This window comes from Sycon ciliatum, chromosome 10, assembly GCF_964019385.1.
Source record: "Sycon ciliatum chromosome 10, ocSycCili1.1, whole genome shotgun sequence".
Lineage (NCBI taxonomy): Eukaryota > Metazoa > Porifera > Calcarea > Leucosolenida > Sycettidae > Sycon > Sycon ciliatum.
In genome coordinates, this window is record NC_088652.1 from 12,190,816 (window position 1) to 12,213,429 (window position 22,614).

General features: G+C 48.5%; 1 protein-coding gene across 3 annotated transcripts; it reads right to left on the minus strand.

The window, feature by feature from the left end:
* Window positions 1–1,987: 1,987 nt before the first annotated feature.
* LOC135826564 (amiloride-sensitive sodium channel subunit beta-like) lies at window positions 1,988–22,536 on the minus strand. 3 transcript variants are annotated; one of them, XM_065339169.1, is made up of 15 exons: window positions 21,820–22,536; window positions 21,268–21,759; window positions 18,519–18,599; window positions 16,583–16,800; window positions 14,566–14,667; window positions 12,955–13,070; window positions 12,225–12,325; window positions 11,388–11,554; window positions 10,287–10,385; window positions 8,992–9,106; window positions 8,179–8,251; window positions 7,867–7,924; window positions 6,662–6,732; window positions 5,726–5,801; window positions 1,988–2,771 (listed from the first exon to the last, which is right to left on the minus strand). In XM_065339169.1, the coding sequence occupies exons 1-15, from the start codon at window positions 21,926–21,928 to the stop codon at window positions 2,544–2,546; spliced, it is 2,106 nt and encodes a 701-aa protein (XP_065195241.1). In that variant the 5' UTR covers window positions 21,929–22,536; the 3' UTR covers window positions 1,988–2,543. The 3 variants fall into 3 exon arrangements, with proteins under 3 accessions (XP_065195241.1, XP_065195240.1, XP_065195242.1); XM_065339168.1 differs by having other exon boundaries at window positions 21,268–22,536; XM_065339170.1 differs by lacking the exons at window positions 1,988–2,771; window positions 5,726–5,801 and adding an exon at window positions 5,811–5,970 and having other exon boundaries at window positions 21,268–22,536.
* Window positions 22,537–22,614: the final 78 nt, after the last annotated feature.

Below are 22,614 nucleotides of genomic sequence, written 5' to 3' on the forward strand. Positions count from 1 at the left end.
CAGGGATGTGTTTGCTGTGTGTGTGTGTGTGTGTGTGGCTATTTTCTATCGGGCAAGTGCTCGACCTACTCTGCTGGTCTTGCATGGAATTGGATCTGTTCGCCGTGTGTGTGTGTGTGGGGGGGGGGGGGGGTATTTTCTGTTGAGCAAGTGCTCGGCCGATTCTGTATTCTCAACTGGAATTGTGGTTGGTGTCCAGGGAGTCGTCAACTATTTGCCGACTCCCTACCCGCGTCAGCACTGCTCCAGTGCAGGGCCACGTGTAGCACCGAGATTTCAGGACAGGTGGTGGTCCGTCTGGCCAGATGCATGGGACCCGTGACCGGAAATCACTGAGAATTGATGGAAATGCAATGAATAAAACTACTGAACTCGGATAATGAGCCAGTATGAAAATTAATGTAAAATAGAAGAAGAAAGATAAAAAGATATTAATATTTTGAGCAAGTATATCAGTGTTTAATGCATACATGACATGCACAATCAGTCATGTACTTGACTTGTTACACCAGCCTCACCTTCTATCCTCTTTTTTACATGCACTACTAATACTATACTATGCACCGTATTCATGTATTGTTCCCACACACTTTCTAGGTTGACCTTAGATAGCACACTGGAGACCTTTTGATGCATTTCACTTTCAACCCCTTTTAGCTATCTATACAAAGTCAAGTACATGTAGTACAATTTGTTCCCAAAATAACTTCGGGACAGTCTGTTCATGGTTTTCATTTGTATTGGACTCGTTCTCTACACTTGCGATAATTTAGCAGCAATTCTAACGTTGTAGCGTTGTTCTCTTGTGTGGAACCTGTATTGAGTAACTGAATTTTATGTTTCGTTACATTGTCGACAGATCTCCTGTGTACCGGTTTTGTGGCACAATGATTATAGCCATTATAATTATTTTGTCGTCTCCATTCTTGTACAATCATGCATATGTAGGTTGGTTCTCTTCATGTTATTGTGACCAATTTCATAGATGTTGGTAGCCTTGTTGCTTTCTCTCCCCTCTCCTCTCACCCAAGCCATTCTGCATAAGCGAAGCTGTGGACGCAGCATACTGCTGCTACACTTCAACGCGGGAATGCGTATAATAATAATAATACAAAGTCATACTATTACAAACAGCTGTACATACATGACTGTACATCCGAATGCCCCTTTCATTTGTCCTCCTGGTACTACAGTCAACGTCGCGAATAACGACAGCATTTCCGTGCCCAGAGCAAAGTCCCTTCCAACTGTAATACATATGAGACTTCGGGTATAACGACACTTTTTTGATGCCCCGCCGAGTGTCGTTATAAGCGAAGTTGACTGTATTGCACACCTGCATGTAAACGATGTATTGTACACCCTTCTATTCAGTTCTTCCTCTAAACGTATTCCCCTTGCACAGCCACAGGTGCCATGTCCCGACCTTTCCCATTCTGCTGCCCACACGATCATGTACCATGTGGTTTGACCTTTCTTCTTACTTCTCTCTGCTCTACGTATCCCCGGACCATAGGTTAGCTTACTTGCAATTCTCACCCTATAAAAGCTGTACTGCTGCCTTTCTAGTTTCCTACAGACCAGGTCTCCACAGATCAGTTCCTACCTCTTAGTTTCCTACTAGATTCTGACTCTCTCTCTCTCTCTCTCTCTCTCTCTCTCTCTCTCTCTCTCTCTCTCTCTCTCTCTCTCTCTCTCTCTCTCTCTCTCTCTCTCTCTCTCTCTCTCTCTCTCTCTCTCTCTCTCTCTCTCGCTGTGAATAAGTGTGCAATTCCGTATGAGAACCAGCACCCATTACTGTAACCGCATGCTCTACCGACTGAGTAAAACCCGGACTTTTAAGTAACCCGGACTTAACATCAGCGCATTGCGAAACAGGATCTGGCCTGCTAACTCTAGAACCAGGGAGTCGTAAAATACCGACTCCCTGTCTAGAACCGTACATCACTCAAGTGTATGTACAGTATGCATGAGTTGCCAAAGCGCCTACATGCATACAGGCTATTATTGATTTGTAGTCACCGACGTGAATAGAACAAACCACTGTATACTGTAAAAGCAGAATTTTTCGGCGGTGCTTTATTTTCGGTAAGTTCGGTGCCGACAATTTTCACCTAAAATAAAACGCACCGAAAATTTCGGTACTATAGGCTTTAGTACTACGGCCTCTTGTACGGACCGGGCTTAAAACAGTGATAACTGAGACTGTGTGCAAAAATCAGGGGACGGGTCAATCAGTCAAATCACCAGATAGATATACAAGTAAAAACTATGATAGTTATTAAATAAATTTTAACAGTTGAATGATTCGTACTTCGATGTACCAAGCATCATCATCATCAGAGGACCGCCTGCGTAGCCGTTTTCGATCGGTCTGCCCATATCATAGACTTCTATACTTTGTGTGTGATATTAATTATTGCCGGTACACATGACCTCTTCAGCAGTGAGCATGCGTTAGTGGCCAACAGTTTGGTGCGGTGAGGTGATGGCCTGACCAACCGCGGATCAACTCCGCCGGGCCTGCACCAGCATCCTCTTGTTCAGTAATAGAGTCCGGCTTTGACATCGGACGTGCGACGCTGGAGCTCACGTTCGTCGCCGTCGAACACGTCGTCGCCGAGTAGGCGCGTGCGCACGCGCTTGTACAGCCACTTGGCGAAGAAGTAGACCAGGTTGACGATGATGTCCAGGAACTCCAGTATGGAGAGCGCCGAGACGCCGACGAACAGCCCGATCGTACCGCCAATGTAGGACAGCAGGTCGACGATCTGCACGACAAGAAACGGGTGACGGTGGTGAAACAGTTACTTGTACATGCTCACAAAAGCGGGAATAGACTGGTTTCACATCTATCACTTGACCACTTGGAGCAGCCATGTTGGTTCCAACGCTACTCAACTTTCACATCTATAGGTCACATGATGTTGGCCATGTTGGTTCCACTGTCCACATGACATGATCACTTTCTGCACAAATTTAGTCACATGACATGATCACTTTCTGCACAAATTTAGTCACATGACATGATCACTTTCTGCACAAATTTAGTCACATGACATGATCACTTTCTGCACAAATTTAGTCACACGACAAACTGATGTGAGACACCACTCTATATTCCCAGATTGCATGAGGCTGCAAAGAAACTCCAGGCTGACTACTCCTACCTAACATAGTGCTAAGCCCGGCATTCGCAAAGTCAACACAACCAACCCGAATATGTACGCAATAGGGGGGAATTCCCTGATTGTTGATTCGGCTAGATCGCTCAACACCGCACGGATGGAGCAATACCATAAAGGCAGAGGAGGACGGCGACAATCGGTGAAATCCTTGTCGTAACGCTGTGCGTTCCATGCCCATAGCACGGCTATGACAATCCGTAGACAACTGATTAGCTGTCTAGTGTACACGCTCATGTGTACAGACGGACGACCCAGAAGTACGCGTAAAACATAGATGTAATAGCAATAAAGAGAACAAATTCTGCTGTCATCGCCACACTACAACAAAGTCATGAAAGTTTACCAAAATCGATTCTTCAGTCACGACTTTCCACTGATGATTGTGACAAGAAAATCAATTTTGGTAAACTTTCATGACTTCGTTGTAGTGTGGCGATTACAGCAGAATTTGTTCTCTTTATTGCTATTATAAAATTGTTGTCTCCACGTCGATTATTTAAAAACATAGATGCTTCAAGCTACCGAGACCAATTAATTTTAAATGGCGGCCTTGATAATAGTATAGTGCCATACTTGCCGGCAGAAATCCACGATGAGACTCATCGGGGTCTACGACGGTTGAACGCGTGCTATCGAGGTCTCAATCACAACCCAAGACAGGACGGCGTTAATGCCATTATCAACGGATTGAGCTACAGTAAAACCAAGTGTGAGCGACCTCTGGGTTTAGCGACCACCTGCTCTTAACCCTTTACCATCCGACCAAATTTCCCCAGCAGTCCCAAATGCAATAATTCTCACCTTATTCTGAGAATATCTTCGGTTCTAATCAACCAATTTTCACAATCCTGGGCATTCTGGAAAGCTCTCCACGAGCTGCGTACATTGAGCTCAAACAGGACACTACCGAGATCACATATCCAGCGCCAGGGAGCTTCAAATACACCCCATCGCTGGATATACGAGGAAATTCTCTCCTCGCCAGCCATTTCTCGCTCCTTCATCGTAAACATTCCAATTTTTTTTGCTTGAGTTTCTTTTCATGCTGCCCACGCGCTCAAAGCATGCCAAAGTGACTCAGCATGTCAGGAGAGGGGAAAACCCCCGCTCAAGGTCAGTCACTCGTAAAGAAATTCGACTTTTGCCGTAGCTGAAATGTCGAGCGAAATATCTTTGGAATGCGACATCGCAGCTCTTTACCGATTGATGCAATGGAAAGCTGGGCTCTTCGGCTTCTTCCTAGATACTTAGTTCTTTAAATTCCGACAAGAATTGATCGAGTTACGAATGTTTTAGTGTATGCTTGTCCATCGATCTCTAGAGATCGATTCAAGTACACACGGATGGTAAAGGGTTAACGACCGTTTTTCTATGCACCGACAGTTCTACACAGGCACCGTGGGACCTGGTTCTAAAGACCACCTGGCTGTAATGACCGCTTGTGCTTGCACCGTGGGGTGGTCTTAAACCAGGTTATTACTGTATTGACAAGTGCAGTAGCTAGAAGGCGAGTTGCTGTTTCGAATTCTACATTTTCAACCCTTCAAAAATCACCACATTTCCACCATTTTGAAAATTGCACTTGATTAAAAGTTGCCCCCCCCCTCCCCATTTTCAAGTTCAGCCATATTGCTTCCGTATCATGAAATGTCCGCCGCACCCCTTCTTTGCCCTTGAAGTTTAGAGTGTAAAGAGGTGTGAGTTATAAGAAATTAGAGGCCACATGCCTCGTACTGCTCTTTTTCTCTCCGAAACTCAACACTTGCAAGCCAGATATGAAAGAAAAAAGAGCAGTACGTAATTTACTAATACTTTGAAATTCTCCGTGAAGTGCAAATTTGAAATTGCAAGATGCATGTTGTATTTGGGCAAATACGGTAGGCACCAGCGCCATCAGCCATGCATACTGTTATAGACACGTTATTTTCGGTGTGACTTTAATTTCCGTAGAGAAACCAGGCACCTATAATGTTTAGATTACGACTAAAAGGCACTCGAGTATGCACTATCGGCAACGGGAATGTTGGTCACCTAATTCTACAATACACTTGAAACTTGTCAGGTCCCTGGCACCGAAATTTTTATATACATGTACTAGTACTGTAAAACCGGAAAGTCTAACGACCAAACAGTATAACATTTTGTATTTTTTGCATAATAACGCGCAGAAAGTTTAACGATAGCTACCTGACCACCCATCTGCATGCGCATCTTTATGCAGACATCTAAACCCGGGTTCGCGATAACGTTTCTTCAAATAGCAGAACAAATTGGCCATTAAAACGTTAGACTTTGTGACTCGTTAGACTTTCCGGTTTTACCGTAAACCCAAATTTACATGTTCTGCACAGGACCGGCGGAAGCAATTTTTAATTGGTCCTGCCATACCCTAGCCAAGTTTCATACAGTTTGTGTATGATATGGAGGGTATACACATGACCTCCTCAGCAGTAAACACACGTTGGTGGTCAAAAGGTTGGTCCGGCCATGGCCTGACCAACCGGACCGGTTCCGCCGGGCCTGCAACAGTAGCCTACCTCAAGAGCTGGCCGCTGTGTGACCGTCTGGAAGTTGAACTCCTCAAAGTACACAACCGCTTGTATGTAGTTGTCTCTGGAAAGTGGAAAGGAAAAAGAAATCGAGGCCCGAGGATTAGGATGTGCACAGTGTGATGGTCCGCATCAGGGAGTCGTAAAATACCGGTAGTTTACGACTCCCTGGCTGTGTGACCGTCTGGAAGTTGAACTCCTCAAAGTACACAACCGCTTGTATGTAGTTGTCTCTGGAAAGTGGAAAGGAAAAAGAAATCAAGGCCCGGTGATTAGGATGTGCACAGTGTGGTGGTCCGCATCAGGGAGTCGTAAAATACCGGTAGTTTACGACTCCCCGGCAGTCATGCACTGTACATGCACATCTCAGGGATGTAGTACTGGTGTATATCGTCATGGCAACAGTGCATTGTCGGCAATGCTCTTGACCATATTATTATGCTGCTGTTTTTGCTGGTCTGGCAGTCGAAGAATTTGAGAAGACACAATGCGGCAGGGATGTCACAGGGCGGTGAGGAGTGGTATGACCTGGGCCAGAGGTGTCCTCCGAGAAAACAAAGCTTCTTTTTTCGGTCAACAGGGCACGTTTTAGCGCTCTTCTATTGCTTTTTCGGAGAATCGGGCGGACCACCCCGGACAAAACGTGGTGCGACCTCGGTCATACTGGTCACACCGTGTGCCGGTGCCTCCCCTGCGAAGGCTGGCTGTTACTTCTTTTCGTGTGCTTGAGTCTGGAGTCTTGCATGTCCGTACGCAGCATGATACACCTTAGGGCGTGGGCTGTGGCCGCAATGGACTCTGCATGGCCGACAGGGAGAGAGAGAGAGAGAGAGAGAGAGAGAGAGAGAGAGAGAAAGAGAGAGAGAGAGAGAGAGAGAGGGATGGAAGGAGGGAGAGAGTTGAGGGTACTAGTATGCAACATACCGAATTTTAGCCGTGACTACGTCATCATCGATGGTACGATTTTCCTCTGCCAGGCGAGCAAACAGTGCTGGCTGTAAGGATAGCATACCGCCGTGTCCAGGCATGCACACACACACACACACACACGCACACACGCACACACGCACACACACATACACACACACACATATATACACACACACACCAACACACACACCAACACACACACACACACACACACACACACACACACACACACACGCGCGCGCACACACACGCACACACATACACACACATACATATATGCACACACACACATACACATGCACACATACATACACATGCACACACACGCACACACGCACACAGAGGGGATGGATAACGTTAGCTTGCTATACTTGAACCACCTTATGCCACCATGATCATACCCACAGTCAGAACAAAATAAAAGGGCCCAGCTACTGTACAAGCAGAAATATTCCTCTGGAATTTAAGTTCGTAGAATTTCACCCAGCACAGCATACAGTCAGACCTCGCTTATCCAGTCCTCTTTTATCCGGATCCCTTGCCATCTGGAAGAAAACAGTTGGTTACCGATTTACAGCGTATGTCATGCATACATACAGTATGTGAGTTCGATTATCCGGTTCCCTCGCCTACTAGTATCCGGATATTTTTGTGAGAAGCGGATGTGTGCGGTTAACCAAGCGAGGTCTGACTCTACCAACGTATACTGTAGAGGCAGATCATTTCGTCGGTCAATAATTTTGCCCAACTCCAAAGAAAGGGAGTTCGTCCGGCGGAAAATTTCGTCCATGGATCATAAGAGTGTATTGAAAACATGGACAAATCGACATTCGTCCGGCATTTGATTTAGTCCAAAAGCTTCTTGGACGAAAAAGACACGAAAAAGACGAAATTAAATTCCAGACGAATAGTTCTACTTATACAGTGCACGGTGCCTGACCTGTGCATGGGTTGCAATACATGAAAAAAGAACTGTCTAGGCTCTAGCCCCCCCCCCCCCCCCACACACACACACTTCTTCGGCGACCGACAGTACTATAGGGTGCGCACACAAAGCCATTGACATCCCAAAGACAGCCACAGTACCAGCCTCAAAGCCATTGACATCCCAAAGACAGCCACAGTACCAGCCTCAAAGCCATTGACATCCCAAAGACAGCCACAGTACCAGCACTTCCTCCCGCATTTCGCGCGCATACCTCATACTGCTTGCTCGGCCAGCGCTCCGATGAAATTGATTTCCGGAAGATGACGCTCCTGCGTGATACAAGACAACACACCGCAAGATCAGTACGGCAATTGGACTGACATGTTAGCCTGGCTTACACTTCCCATACTGTACTATAAAGCGATAAACTTTCGCGGCGCACAAATTCTGCATTTTCATGAATCGGTCTTGTTCACGATGAGAAACCTTTGCGATTCTATCTCTTCAGTTGGTTCCTGTACTGCCTGCAATCAATGTACGGAGCAGGTTGCAGCGACACATGGTGTCATGGAACCCGACTTACCGACAGGGATCTTCGCAGTCCTGGCAAATCAGGTCCGTCTTGAATTGTCTGTCCACCTCCGCCAGGCAATTCGCTGCAAGACGAAAACGTGAGCACAAGCAAACCGGGGGGGGGGGCTTGAAACAGCTCAATCACGTTACATGACACTGTATGTATTGTATGGTACTGTCAGGCGCTTTTAAAGAACAAACAGGCTAGGATTCATTCACCAAGCACAGAGTACTGATATTTACACGGTGACTCAAATAGGTGTCAAATAGGTGAATCAACTGTGCATAGGCAGGAGTACATTTTAACAATATGAGCGGGCAAGGCTACAAGGCTAACCCTCCCACTTCCCCGGAGTTTTTCGTCACCCGACGGTACTGCTTTGACTGACAACAATCTCAGTGGAACAAGACGAACCCGCTTGCTAACGTTAGTAGACTCTGCGGCAGAGGTGCCCCCTCGCGTGACCAGTCATGACAGTGAGCAAGCATAGCCCGGCAAGTACAGCATGTATGTACATTAGGGTTCCCTGTAAAAAGGCGATGACGCCTGCTGGGAATTCCCTAGTAAAATGAGAATAAAAATAAAAAATTTACAAAAGAGAAAGGACCAAGGAACTACAAGTTACGCTATACTACTACTGCACTACTATACTGGGTATACTGTTACCGCATGAGCTGATTGTTTAGTAACTGGTGGTGTTAGTGGACAGTATAGCGTAACTTGTAGTTCCTCTGTCCTTTCTCTTTTGTATAAATTAAACCTTGGCTCTCCGTCCGAGTCCAAAAATAAAATAAAAATAAAAATGTACGTGTGTACTCGTACCTTGTTCAGGATGGTTGTAGGCGTGGCATAGCCTGGCGTCCTTGTCGATGTAAGTGGCGTCCACGCACTTGCACTCGCGTAGCATGTGCTCGGCGAGGCACTCGCGCAGGCAGCCCTGCATGTCGCACACGCCGCGAACAAAGAGCAGAAAAATCCTGATGTCGAGGATTGTCCAAAATCAGCGCCGCCACGTACCAGGCCCGGCGTAACCGGTCCGGTTGGTCAGGCCACGGCCGGACTAGCTTGTTGGCCACGAACGTGTGTGTTTACTGTGATTGCTGAAAAGGTCATGTGTACCCCCTCCATATCATACACAAACTGTATGACAGGCTAGTGGGGTATGGCCGGACCGATCAAAAACTGCTTCCACCGGTCCTGCACGTGCACGGTGTACCTGGAGATTTGCACACCCTATCTGTGCATGTACGTGCACAGATAGGGTGCCTGTGTGTGTGTGGGGGGGGGGGGGCACAGTGTGTGTGCGGGGGGGGGGGGGGGGCACGGTGCGTGTGTGTGTGGGGGGGGGGGCACAGTGTGTGTGTGTGGGGGAGGGGGGGGCACGGTGCGTGTGTGTGTGGGGGGGGGCACAGTGTGTGTGTGTGGGAGGGGGGGGGGCACAGTGTGTGTGTGGGAGGGGGGGGGGGCACAGTGTGTGTGCGGGGGGGGGGGGGGGGCACAGTGTGTGTGCGGGGGGGGGGGGCACAGTGTGTGTGCGGGGGGGGGGGGGGCACAGTGTGTGTGCGGGGGGGGGGGGGGGGCACAGTGTGTGTGCGGGGGGGGGGGGGGGGGGCACAGTGTGTGTGCGGGGGGGGGGGGCACAGTGTGTGTGTGGGAGGGGGGGGGCACAGTGTGTGTGCGGGGGGGGGGGGGGGGGGGCACAGTGTGTGTGTGGGAGGGGGGGGGGCACAGTGTGTGTGCGGGGGGGGGGGGGCACAGTGTGTGTGTGGGAGGGGGGGGGCACAGTGTGTGTGCGGGGGGGGGGGGGGCACAGTGTGTTCTGACTTCACAGGTCCCATGCAATATAATTATATGTAACATATTGGCATAACTACACAGTGCTATAATAGAGAGGTTAAGATGCACGTTATTTCTGACGTGACACGCAATTTCACGTCAAATTTGGCGTAAAACTCGAAATTTCCACGTGCGCTGCAGGTCACTCGCGTTGTTTTCCAACGTGCGAGACAAATAACGCGAGATGAACTTTCGCGTCACGTCAGAAGTAACGCGCATCTTAACCTCTCTATTCACCTCTCCTAGAAACCGGCAACCTGGCATGCACAGTATGAACATACCCATTTGGTGTAGGTCGTGGCATTGCTACTGGCCAGTTCTTCCTGAGGATTGCCTTCCTGGCAGTTTCCGTAGGGTCGACCTTGTCGCTCAATGACCACCTGAACAAGATAGTTAAAAGTGTTATCAGTGACGAGAACAAAAGCACACAGAGCGTGGACACACGATCAATACTAGTATTCACATCTGTGTGGCCGACCAAGCACGTAGCAACGCTGTTGGAGGTGATCCGGCCGGAGGGGGGTCGGGGGGGGGGGGGGGGCGTCAGGGGGTTCTCCCCGTGAAAAATTTGAAACTAGGGTGCAAAATCCTGCATTCTGGGCACTTTTGGCATTGTGTTAAAAAAGAAGTCGCCCGCCAAAGCCGGACCGGCTGCTACTCCCCTACAGACGTGTTCCGACCCATATCAGGCGCATAGTCATAACCCCCCCCCCCGGGTGAGCAACTCCAGTCTATGGGAAACCGCCCGCCGGAACCGGTTCGGTTGGTCAGGTTACCACGGGAACAACTTGTTGGCCACCAATGCTTGTTTACAGCTATTGAAGACGGTCATAAAATGATTACAATTTTAAAAGATCGCTCAAAACACACACTCAGTACACATGTACGGTCTCTGAACTGCAATTACCAAAAAATTAAAATTAATTTTCCATCAATATTTCGGCCCTGGGCCATCATCAGTATTGATAAGAAAACTATACAATTATAATGTTCCCGCTATGTCAAACACAAACTGTATGACAGACTATGGTATGACCGCCGGACCAATTGAAAACTGCTCCGGGCGGTCCTGATGGGGTCTGAGGTTGTGCAGGCAGTTGCATGCTCTTGGGTATGTACACTTAGTCTTGCTGAGTTGGCAATTGCAGCGGTACTGCAAAATGCGGGCACTAATAGGTCATGCCATTGCATTGATGATGACCTGGTTCTCCCTTGTTCACTGATTCTCTCTCTCCCTCCTTCCCCTCTCTCTCCCCATGTGTGTGTGTGTGCCGGCGCGCGCACACACACACACACACACACACACACACACACACACACACACACATGCACACACTGAAACACACTGAGCTGAAGGGCGCGCACCGCACCGCACACCATACCTGTCTGATTCCCACGTAGGTCTTGAAGCCGGGCGCAAGATCGAAGCCGTCGTACTCCGGGAACGCCTGCTCGCCTTGCCTGTGGATCACCATACGAATACCGGCTGACTGGGTGAGTTGACCGATGTAGTTCAAACTCTGCTCGATGTCCAGCTCCATGAGAAGACCTGTTACACAGTCATGCCGCACATGATTGTAGATACTCTTACATACCTCAAATCTAACACTCCAAATGACGGTCGCCAGGGGGCTGTCGCACACACGGCACGACCAGTATGACCATGGTCGCGCACCACTTTTCGTCCAGGACGGTCGGCCCAGCGTGATTGTAGAGCCGTACAGCATGTTCTGTTGGCTGAAAATCCGATTCTCTCCCCCCCCCCCACACACCCACCCAATGAACATATTATAGGGAAGAAATGTCGCTCGTTAAAACGTTATATTACTTTATAAGAAAAAACGGACCAAGAAACTACTACAAGTTACGCTATAATGTCCACTAACACCACTAGTTACTTTACAATCAGGTCAGGCGATAACATTACACGACACTGACCGCGACGGTACTGACGTTCTACACCTAGCCGGCAATCAGCTGTAGCACATCTTGGATGCGCACTCCAACAGCCTTCCAACTTGGAAGGTTCTAAGTTAGTTATAGAAAAAAACATAAGGAGGGGAAGGTCTTTGACCCTCTTTTCTTCTTAAATAAATTAATCCTCGGCTCTCCACCCGAGTCTAATTACTTGTATTTACCTCCTCGTTACCGTAGTTACATGTCTTTTTAACTCTTACAGTAAATCTAATGCACGTGCGGAGGAGAGGTTGTTGACTAACCATATGTAGGGCCAACACGCTCCGTTCTCAGCACTCTAGCCTCGTCACCATTGAAGGTGTAACAGTTGCCGTAGCGACCGTTCTGAAACTGGGTGAAGTTGCTGGAGACGACCAAGGGACACACATATCGAATGCACACACACACACGCACACACACACACACACACACACACACACACACACACACACACACACACACACACACACACACACATAAAGTTCATAAACGCACAAACACATGCACACACACACACACACACACACACACACAGCAGCATTGCTTCAATGCTCTCTAGATCAGAGCCATGGCGTAGTCCTGATGACTTCTAAATCCATTCAAATCTGTGCATGAAGCAGTTTTCTTCACATTTGGACAACGCAAGCACCGTCAGCGATTGGACTGGGCTCTCGGCAACAAAACGGAGACATGACGGAAATAGTATTCCACCGCCAAACAATGTCTCCGCAGCTGAAGAGTTGTGTCAACTTTCAAACGTACTAGTTACTGTAGTTTTCGGAGTAAAAGCCGCACCTAGATTTTTTGTTACGAAATACAGACATCTACCCTATTTATCACGGTTAGTTTGAACAACGTAGTAAAAGTCGCAGTGACATTTTTGCGTGTATTACTGTTGCGTTTTAAAAAAGTGTGGTGTATACTCCGGAAAATACGGCAGTCAGTCTCCAATGCTTGGACTCATCACATGAGCACACATTCCATGGTCCATACCTTGGTGAGCAACCTTCGCTGTCATATCGGCACCTGAACAGCATGTCCTCAATCTGATGGCCGAGTACCGATATCTCCTCACGGACGACGGGCGCTTCGTCATACTGATAGTTCACCTATCAACGTGCACAAACAAACACACGGACATGCACACACACACACAGACAGATAGGCACACACATGCGTGCACACACATACACACACAGACAGGCATACACACACAGACATGCACACACACGCGTGCACACACATACACACAAACCCACGGACATGCATACACACACAGATAGGCACATATACACACACGCACACACATACACACACGCACACACATACACATTGTATTCGACTTGTAAAGTAATGGTACGAAAGGCCTACTTGTCGAAACTACGGTAAAAGCAGAAACTTTCGGTGGTGTAATATTTTCGTAATATTTCGGTGTTCTCCAAAATCGGTGGTGGTAAACCCGTTTTCCAGGTAAGTGTACTAGTACCGAAATTGTTTTCGGTAAAAATTGCCGGCACCAAAGTTACCGAAAATAGATCACCACCGAAAATTTCTGCTTTTACAGTACCGTAAAGTCTTGTATAAAAGCCGCGGCTTCTATGACTTTCTTGGTGAAATTTTGCAGGCTTCTATATGAGACAGGCTTCTATACAAGACAGGTATTTCTATGTATGTCAACACTAAAACCAGGCTTATGTGTGATTTGATGGGCCCAAAATTGCGGCTTCTATTCGAGGGCGGCTTCTATTCAAGTGCGGCTTTTATACAAGACTTTACGATATGTGGCTTGTGTGCTTCGTGTGCTAACACACACGTACACACATGCAAACATACACGTACACACATGCAAACACGCATTGTACACATGATTTCCAAGATTACTATGAAGTGCTCAACACCACACTGAGGATGGAGCAATAAGACGCTGTGTTTCATGCACATAGCAAAGCTAAGAGAATCCTCAGACAACTCCACAGTGTACACACATACACGTGTACAGCATTACTTGTACATGTACTGCCATAAGAACAGGGGACGGTATGAACAAAATTGTCAGGCAAAGACGTAAACACACAGAGTCTGCATGCACACTGGAAACCCAAACCAGCTTTGTAAAAGGGAATCACTGTAGAACCGGGAACTTCCGGTGGTGTATATTTTCGGTATTTCCCAAGATCAACGGTTCGGTAAAATGAAATTTTCCGTAAATCAGATCCAAAAATGCATTTTGCACACTGTGCGCCATGGCATGGTTGAATTTTAGTTGCGTTTAATTTTAGGTAAAAATTACCCGTACCAAAGTAGCCAAAAATAAATCTCCACCGAAATGTCCTGGTTTTACATTGCGTTCCATCTGGACGAGAGAGCAAACCAATGTTATCTTTTTTTCTTTCTTTTTTTAGGCCTCTTTTACGGGAAAATCAACACAATGGTTTAAAATGCAATAAATCATACACTGGAGAAGAAATCAGAAAAAAATGCATGTGTAAAACAAAGAATTTCAAACCCAAACCAAAAAAAAAGAATGTTATCTCCTGTGTACAGATTCAGCCAAACACATACATGTGCCTGCCCAGCGGCGTACCAATGCAACGGAAAACGTACCTGGTGAGATGTGAGATCGACCTTCTGGAGGTTGTAGCGGTTCCTCTCGGTTTCGACGTGCGCAAAGAGCGACGTGTTGCCTCCTTCGAACGAGTCGGCGATCTGTGGAATGGTGACAGCGCAGCGGTTAGACCTCAGCGTTGCACGTACATGTACATGTACATGGTATTAGATCAACCTTGTACTGTAGAAACACTCTACCCGTAGTACCAACCGTGGACGGTTGTAGTACGGCGCACTGTTTCCGAACACGGTGTTCCACCACCTTGTAATACGCTGTCAAACTAAAACAGCGTACATGTACATGTTCACTAAGGCGGTGTTTACATGAGGCGTTTCAACCCGGGTTGACTTCGACCCGGGTCAGAATGAGCGGCGTGTTTACATGACGCATTGCGCTTGACCCGGGTTGAAATTTCGCCCCGGGTTGAAATACACCCGGGTCAAGAAAATCGTACAAACATACTTCTGTGCGTATCTCGCGCCAGGTTTGAACAGCACTGCACATGCAAATTTCGCGCGAACGGATTCACGTGACCATAGAGGACTCTAGAAGTGGACTTTTGGCGGCATATCAGTATTTGACCCGGGTCTTCATGTAAACGCTCACCTATTTTGTCTATCGTACAGACTTTCAACCCGGGTTGAAATTTCTCATGTAAACACAGTCTAAAACCTGTGTTTTCCTCGATGTTGACTGATTTGCTAAATTCGCTAAGGTGTATGTGTCGCGAAAGTGTGTGTGTGGGGGGGGGGGGGCAAAGCACATGCACATACATTTTGACCTGTGCCTGTCGGTACAGACCAGCTTTTTGCGCACCATGGGGCAATGGTCACCAATTTCAAGGTCTGGGGTTCTGATGATGGGTGACTGGCCCGAAACGTCATAATTTTTTCGACATCACAGTAAAATTAATTTTTCATCCGGCGCATGCGGCGATTGTGAATAGCAACTGAATTGAGCGGTTGTCAGTTGACAATCCCCCTTTTATTTGGGATTATCAAACTCAAGAGAAGAACAACTTCCCGGTTCCTGACATCATCGGAAATTGTATCGACGTGATCTTCCGATGGCTTCCCATCGGGTGGAGTTCAGGGAAAAAACTGAACAAGAGCAATGGATTCTATACAGCAGGAACGTGAAAGAACTAGCGTAACGAATAGTTCAGGAAAGCAGCCAAAACAACAGTAAAATGAGTAGCCTTCAACACACGGAAAGAATGACGAAAAGGCGAAGATGTGAATAATCCTCATAACCAACCCTTGTCGATTGTAACCGGGGAGTAGTAAAATACCAGTATTTTACTACTCCCTGATTGTATGTAGCATAAGTAGAGCAATAGTAGAATCTATTATTTCGATAGGGAAGGCCCTACAGATGTAACGCTTTCATACTAGCATTTGCACCGTTTTTCGAGCATTTCGTCTATGTGAAAACAAAGACAGTCGGGGTACGGCGAGGGAGACCAAAAACCTTTTTCATGCTGATATGACTTAAAGTAACAAGGAGGTCTTATTTTCGAGCTGGTAAAAATCAAAAAATTAATGGGAAAAAACGGGGGTGGGGGGTGGGTCAGAGACAATTTTGCACGAGGACGGATTTTTAATTTTTCGATAATTACGGACGATCCCTTACGAGTTTTGAGAAACTGTCCACTACTGTCCTTTCTTATGTTCACAGTTTACAGTAAAACCTGGTTTAGGCGACCACCCCACGGTGCAAGCAAAAGCGGTCGTTAAAGCCAGGCGGGCAAGTCTTTAGAACCAGGTCCCACGGTGTCTATGTAGAACTGTTGGTGCATAGAAAAACGGTGGTTAAGAGCAGGTGGTCGCTAAACCCAGAGGTCGTTAGGAGCAGGTGGTCGCTAAACCCAGAGGTCGTTAGGAGCAGGTGGTCGCTAAACCCAGAGGTGGTTAAGAGCAGGTGGTCGCTAAACCCAGAGGTCGCTTACACCAGGTTTTGCTCTACTATTGGCTCAGTACCCGAGTTCAATTTTTCATTACGGTCCCAACGTACCTCCAGCACGGCATCCGAAGCCGTCTTCGTGTCGGGCGTCGTGCTCGAGGTGAAGAAATCGTCGGGTATGAAGCCGGCGACGGTGGGTGCTCGCGTGATCGCCGATCCGTCCTGGTTGGCTGGTCCGCCGGCCGCCGCGCCTTCTCCGAGCAAAAGCTTCATAACGGAGCAAGGCAAGCCCAGTGTTAGCGTCACTGGTACACCAGCTATGATACATACTGTGGGGAAAGTGGAAGCATAGGTAGAGAAGAACACCAGCTATGATACATACTGTGGGGAAAGTGGAAGCATGGGTAGCAGGGGCGTCGGATGGTATTTTAGCGTGGTACGCTCAGCCATCTGAAGTACAATTTTCTCGTGGGGGAGTGGTGGCTGAGCTGAAAATTTTGGAAATTTAAATCCCAGATCAGTGTATTTTATTGATTCACGGGGTACATGGGGCAAAAAGTGGTACGGTCAATATCGTAGTGACCGTACCGTGTCCGACGCCCCTGGGTAAAGAATAACACCAGCTATGATGCATACTGTGTGGAAAATGGAAGCATGGGAAGAGGATGATACTCAGGGGACATTGTAGAGATCAAGGTCAGGACGGTGAGTCCGAGCTTCATGCACGGATAACTCTGTGTGTGTGTGTGTGTGTTTGTGTATGTGTGTATGTGTGTGTGTGTGTGTGTGTGTGTGTGTGTGTGTGTGTGTGTGTATGTGTGTGTGTTTGTGTGTGTCACGGTGTGTGTCTGCCTGCACGTCTGTCTTTATTCTGTGTCTGTCTGTCTGTCTGTCTGTCTGTGTTCTATGTTATGTGTCCGTGTGTGTGTGTGTGTGTGTGTGTGTTTGACTCTTTGTATGTGCATGTGCATGTTAGTGTGTTTGAATGTGGGGAGTGAGAGTGAAGATTCTACTACTAGCATAACCCTAGGCACACTCAGTGCTCAGAGACTCAACAAGCAACCATAACATTAGGCACACTCAGTGCTCAGAGACTCAACAAGCAACCATAACATTAGGCACACTCAGTGCTCAGAGACTCAACAAACAACCATAACATTAGGCACACTCAGTGCTCGGAGACTCAACAAACAACCATAACATCTCATGAGCACATGCTTTGAACTGAGCACATACAGTAGATGTACTTACAAACAACTTAGCCACTATAGTCTAGAGCCAACAGAAAATCTTGCAAAATGAAGGCTCGTGGCACTTGCAATACATCCGCATGCTCACTCTGGTCTATAGAGTGACCTCACACCTATCACATGGCCATAGACATAGGGGAGTCAGCCGTGTTGGTTCCAACTCTGCTCAACCGTCCTGCATCTATGGGGCACATGATGTCGACCATGTTGGTTTCACTGTCCACATGACATGATCACTTTCTGCACAAATTTAGTCACATGACCAAGATGTGAAATCACTCTCTATACAGTATTTTGTAACTCGGATGGTGAGCCAATTAAATTATTGTGAAAAGAAGAAGGACAAAATGTTACGAGTTATGACTAACCCCCTCGGACATTTCCGAACCTGAGCCTTCCAAGTTGGAAGGTTGTTCGTTTGCGCCTTGGAGAAGTGTTGGAGCTAGGTGTCAGGTCGCCGAATGTCTCAGTACTCCTTGCCAGTTTTGTGCCATTTTGTCGCACTCGCTGACTGTATAAGATCTGGTGACGTTGGTGGACAGTTAGTCATAACTCGTAACATTTTGTCCTTCTTCTTTTCACAATACAGTATTTTACCGGTTGTAAGTCGACCTCCAAGCCCGGGGCCTCGATTTACCGGTTTAAGGGCATTACATTTTATTCCCCAGTTGTAGGTCGACTGCCCCGTTTAAGCCAGTTTTTAGGTCATTATACTGTCTTATAACCTGTTAAGTATGGCACCACTGTATACTGTAAGGTGTCTGCTTCAAAGAGAGTTAGCACGCTGTCATACTCACCTCCCTGACTGGACTCGGTGGTACCGCCGCCGGGCACTGGCGGTCCCGTGGCCGGCGCGTGTGTTCCTCCGCCGCTGGCAGCTGCACCGTGACACAGCAGAACAAACACACACGTCACCGTGAGTCACTACGGCATACACTACTGTCGAGTCACGGCCGAAGAACGGAGCACCGAAGAACGGAGCACCGAAGAACGAACAGGCAAGAATTTCGCCAAGCGCGGCATTCTAATGTACAGTATACAACTATACATTGTACACACCGTGACTCAACTGAGCATAGACTGTAATACATGAAAATAAGAACGACCTAGGCTACTTGTGCATGAACATGTGTGTGTCCAGCCGCATTCGTACCCCCCCCCCCCCCCCCCAGCCAAGCCATCACTGTGTTTCCCATTTGACAGCATTGTTTTCATGCAATAAGGAGGAGGTGGAGAGAAGGCCATTGCATGGAGAAAAAAATCAAGGGCTGTGCAAGTGGTGGGGCACCAGATACATGTGCATGTACTTGTTGTCCTCTGTAGGACCGACGGAAGCTGTTTTTGATTGGTCCGGCCAAACCATGGTCACCCATACTGCAGTGCTGCTCAATGAAATCCAGTCGAGTTTCTGAAGTACGCGCCGCGCCGGGCGTTGCGCAGCCCTAGACATGTGAACACTGGGCTGCGCACAGGTGCACGTCGTCAACTTGACTCTCGCGACTGGATTTCATCGAGCAGCACTGTACCAGACGGTTACACATGACCTCCTCCGCAGTATGCATGGAGAGGTGGCCAAACAGTTAGTCCCGTTCGTGGCCTGCGGACTAGGCCCTGGCGGATAATGCTCGGAAAAGTAGCGTGTTCTGCTCGACATTCTGCCAGTATTCTGCCCCATTCTGCTCATATTCTGCCAGATTCTCACGTGCTTGTGAACACAATAGAGCCGTAAATCTGAGGCGCCAGCAGCCCTCTCCGCACTTTGTAGCTGGTTCTGCAGAGTATCTACTCCTTCTTCTGCACTTTTCTGCCGAATTCTGCTCCTTTTCTAAAATAACCCATGTTCCGCTCGGAATTCTGCCGTCATTATCCGCCAGGGCCTACTGTGGACCAACCGGACCGGTTCCGCCGCCCTTTGCTCTGGTTCGGATTTCACCGCGTACTGCTTCGCCTCTCTCTTGTCTGCACCAGCTTTGCTACTACCCCCGTTATGAGCCCTCTGGATTCACCCCACGTTGAGTACCACTGTCTTAGTCTTAGAGCGCTGTGTTAAAATGCTACCGCCCAGCGTCTTTTCTATCCTTTTTTGTACTATCCCTTCGGCTTCTTCTTCTTCATTAGCTGTTGATGGAGACTCCCTTGATTTAGCCAGGTGTTCTTTAGAACCAGGTCCCACAGTGTCTGTGTAGAACTGTTGGTGCATGGAAAAACGGTCTTTAAAGGGGAAGTTAAGGCAAAAATTAAAATTTCACCAGTTGTAGTCTTCGGGGTGCTGAGTCGAATGGTCTTGGTCCGAGAAAGCTGAGACGCTCCCTTCCTACTTGAATCCCAATCGAACTCGCGCACTTCCACCGAAACTGGGTGACTGCGCCCTACTAGATGGGGATTTGTATGCAAAATGTCACTAAAAGCGCCATTTCGTTCTTATAAAAGCACGGATGACCGCGATTGGTCCTTATGTTGTAGTCTTTTGGACGCTGAGTCGATTGGTTTTGGTCCGAAAAGGCTGCGATGCAGCGCTCCTCCTGTATTCCCAATCGAACATGGTTGAACAAGCGGTCACGTGCTCCTGGGTGCCAAAATCACCTGGTCACCACACCAGCAGGCGACAACTTTCACACCAAGGTTCAACTCGAGTTCAACTCGAGTGACAGGACTGCACCCAAAAAAGGTCAAACAGGCTAGTAAGTTGAGGCGCCAGCAGCCCTCTCCGCACTTCGTAGCTGGTTCTGCAGAGTATCTACTCCTTCTTCTGCACTTTTCTGCCGAATTCTGCTCCTTTTCTAAAATAACCCATGTTCCGCTCGGAATTCTGCCGTCATTATCCGCCAGGGCCTACTGTGGACCAACCGGACCGGTTCCGCCGCCCTTTGCTCTGGTTCGGATTTCACCGCGTACTGCTTCGCCTCTCTCTTGTCTGCACCAGTTTTGCTACTTCCACCGAAACTGGGTGACTGCGCCCTACTAGATGGGGATTTGTATGCAAAATGTCACTAAAAGCGCCATTTCGTTCTTATAAAAGCACGGATGACCGCGATTGGCCCTTATGTTGTAGTCTTTGTACCCTGTTGTACCCTGCAGGCACGGTGACCAGGTGACTGGTGTACGCAGGAGCACGTGACCGCTTGTTCAACCATGTTCGATTGGGAATAAAGGAGGAACGCTGCATCGCAGCCTTTTCGGACCAAAACCAATCGACTCAGCGTCCAAAAGACTACAACATATGGGCCAATTGCGGTCATCCGTGCTTTTATAAGAACGAAATGGCGCTTTTAGTGACATTTTGCATACAAATCCCCATCTAGTAGGGCGCAGTCACCCAGTTTCGGTGGAAGTGCGCGAGTTCGATTGGGATTCAAGTAGGAAGGGAGCGTCTCAGCTTTCTCGGACCAAGACCATTCGACTCAGCACCCCGAAGACTACAACTGGTGAAATTTTAATTTTTGCCTTAACTTCCCCTTTAAGAGCAGGTGGTCGCTAAACACAGAGGGCACTTACATGTACATCAGGTTTTACTGTAATACAAAATACAGCTGCAAGAATACTTACTTGTTGCATGTGGTCTCGGCGTTGTCCTGCTTCCACCGCTTCCATCACCGGCCGTGGTTGGCGCGATGTTCGGCATGCCCGTCGTCTGCGTTGCCAGCGTCGGCTCTGTCTCTCCAAGCGTTGCCGTGGTGATCAGCGGTGCCTCGGTGCCCGGCTCCACGAACACGGTCGTGTGGACCGTGCGCGTCGCCGTCGACGGCAACGTGACGTTCGCCTCAAAGTCGCGCGGGTTGACCGTGGACACGTACGGCGTGGTGGGCGTTGTCGTGGGCGCGGCGGTCGTCACGGTGACCGGCGCCGCGGAAACCGTCGTCGGCGACGCCGTGACGTTGACGTGCTCGTGCAGGCGCGTCTTGAGCACCTCCTGGCGGCGCAGTGCGTTCAGGTTGCAGATGGTGACGGCCGGGAAGTCCACCTCCTTGTTGAACGAGAAGTCCACGCTCACGTCCACGTCGTTCTTGCGGTACTGCGCCACCAGGATGCTGCACTGCTGCAGGGCGAAGGCGAACGCCGCCGCGAACACCACGCCCCACAGCAGTCGCACTATGCCAGGCAGGTACGAGGCAGTGGCCGTGATGCGCGACAGGCCATGGGAGGTCAGGTCTTCAAGGTACGCCTCCACCCACAGGCGCGCGCTGTCGCGGCGAAGCTCCGCCGACATTGCCGCCGCCCACTCGCACTGAGCAGTCAGCGATCGTTCTTCGACGAGCGACGCTCCGTGGCCGCTAGTACCCGTTTATTGTCCGTCGCTGTCAACCTTCGCTCTATCTTGTCGCCGATAGAATATTATTAGTTACTCGTTGTTTGCGGGGGCATGCAGCACTTCATCCATTCAATGCCACCAGACCAGGTCAGGCCAGTAAGCACTCAATGCTCGTCCTCGTGTTCTCAGGACGACAGGAGTCAAGCCATTGACTTCAAACAAAGAGACCACCTTCCTACTGCTAGTATTCCTAGATTTCTCGGAGCTAGGATGGCTAACTATATCACCAGGTATTTGATGTCGCTAACAATCGCTAGCGACGATGACCATGAAGCAAGATCTCCCGGGGCCGCGGCGCGGGGGCTCAGAACCTGTAAACAGCCTCATTTACCGTTCGGCCATCAAAGAAAGGTCACCAGGTCACTGGCGGACAAGGGCACCTTCGACTTCGCCTTGGCAACCTCACTACACTCCTCAGCTTCTTTTCCTCTCTGACTCGACTGCTTTGTTGATAGGCTTTTCTATGGCCCGAATGCTCCCAAACTTGCGTGAATAGTAAGTCGTTCGTATCGATGATATCATGTTACATGTATGTTCGAACCGTGAGTTTGCGATAATGTGACATATTATGTCACAAACTCACA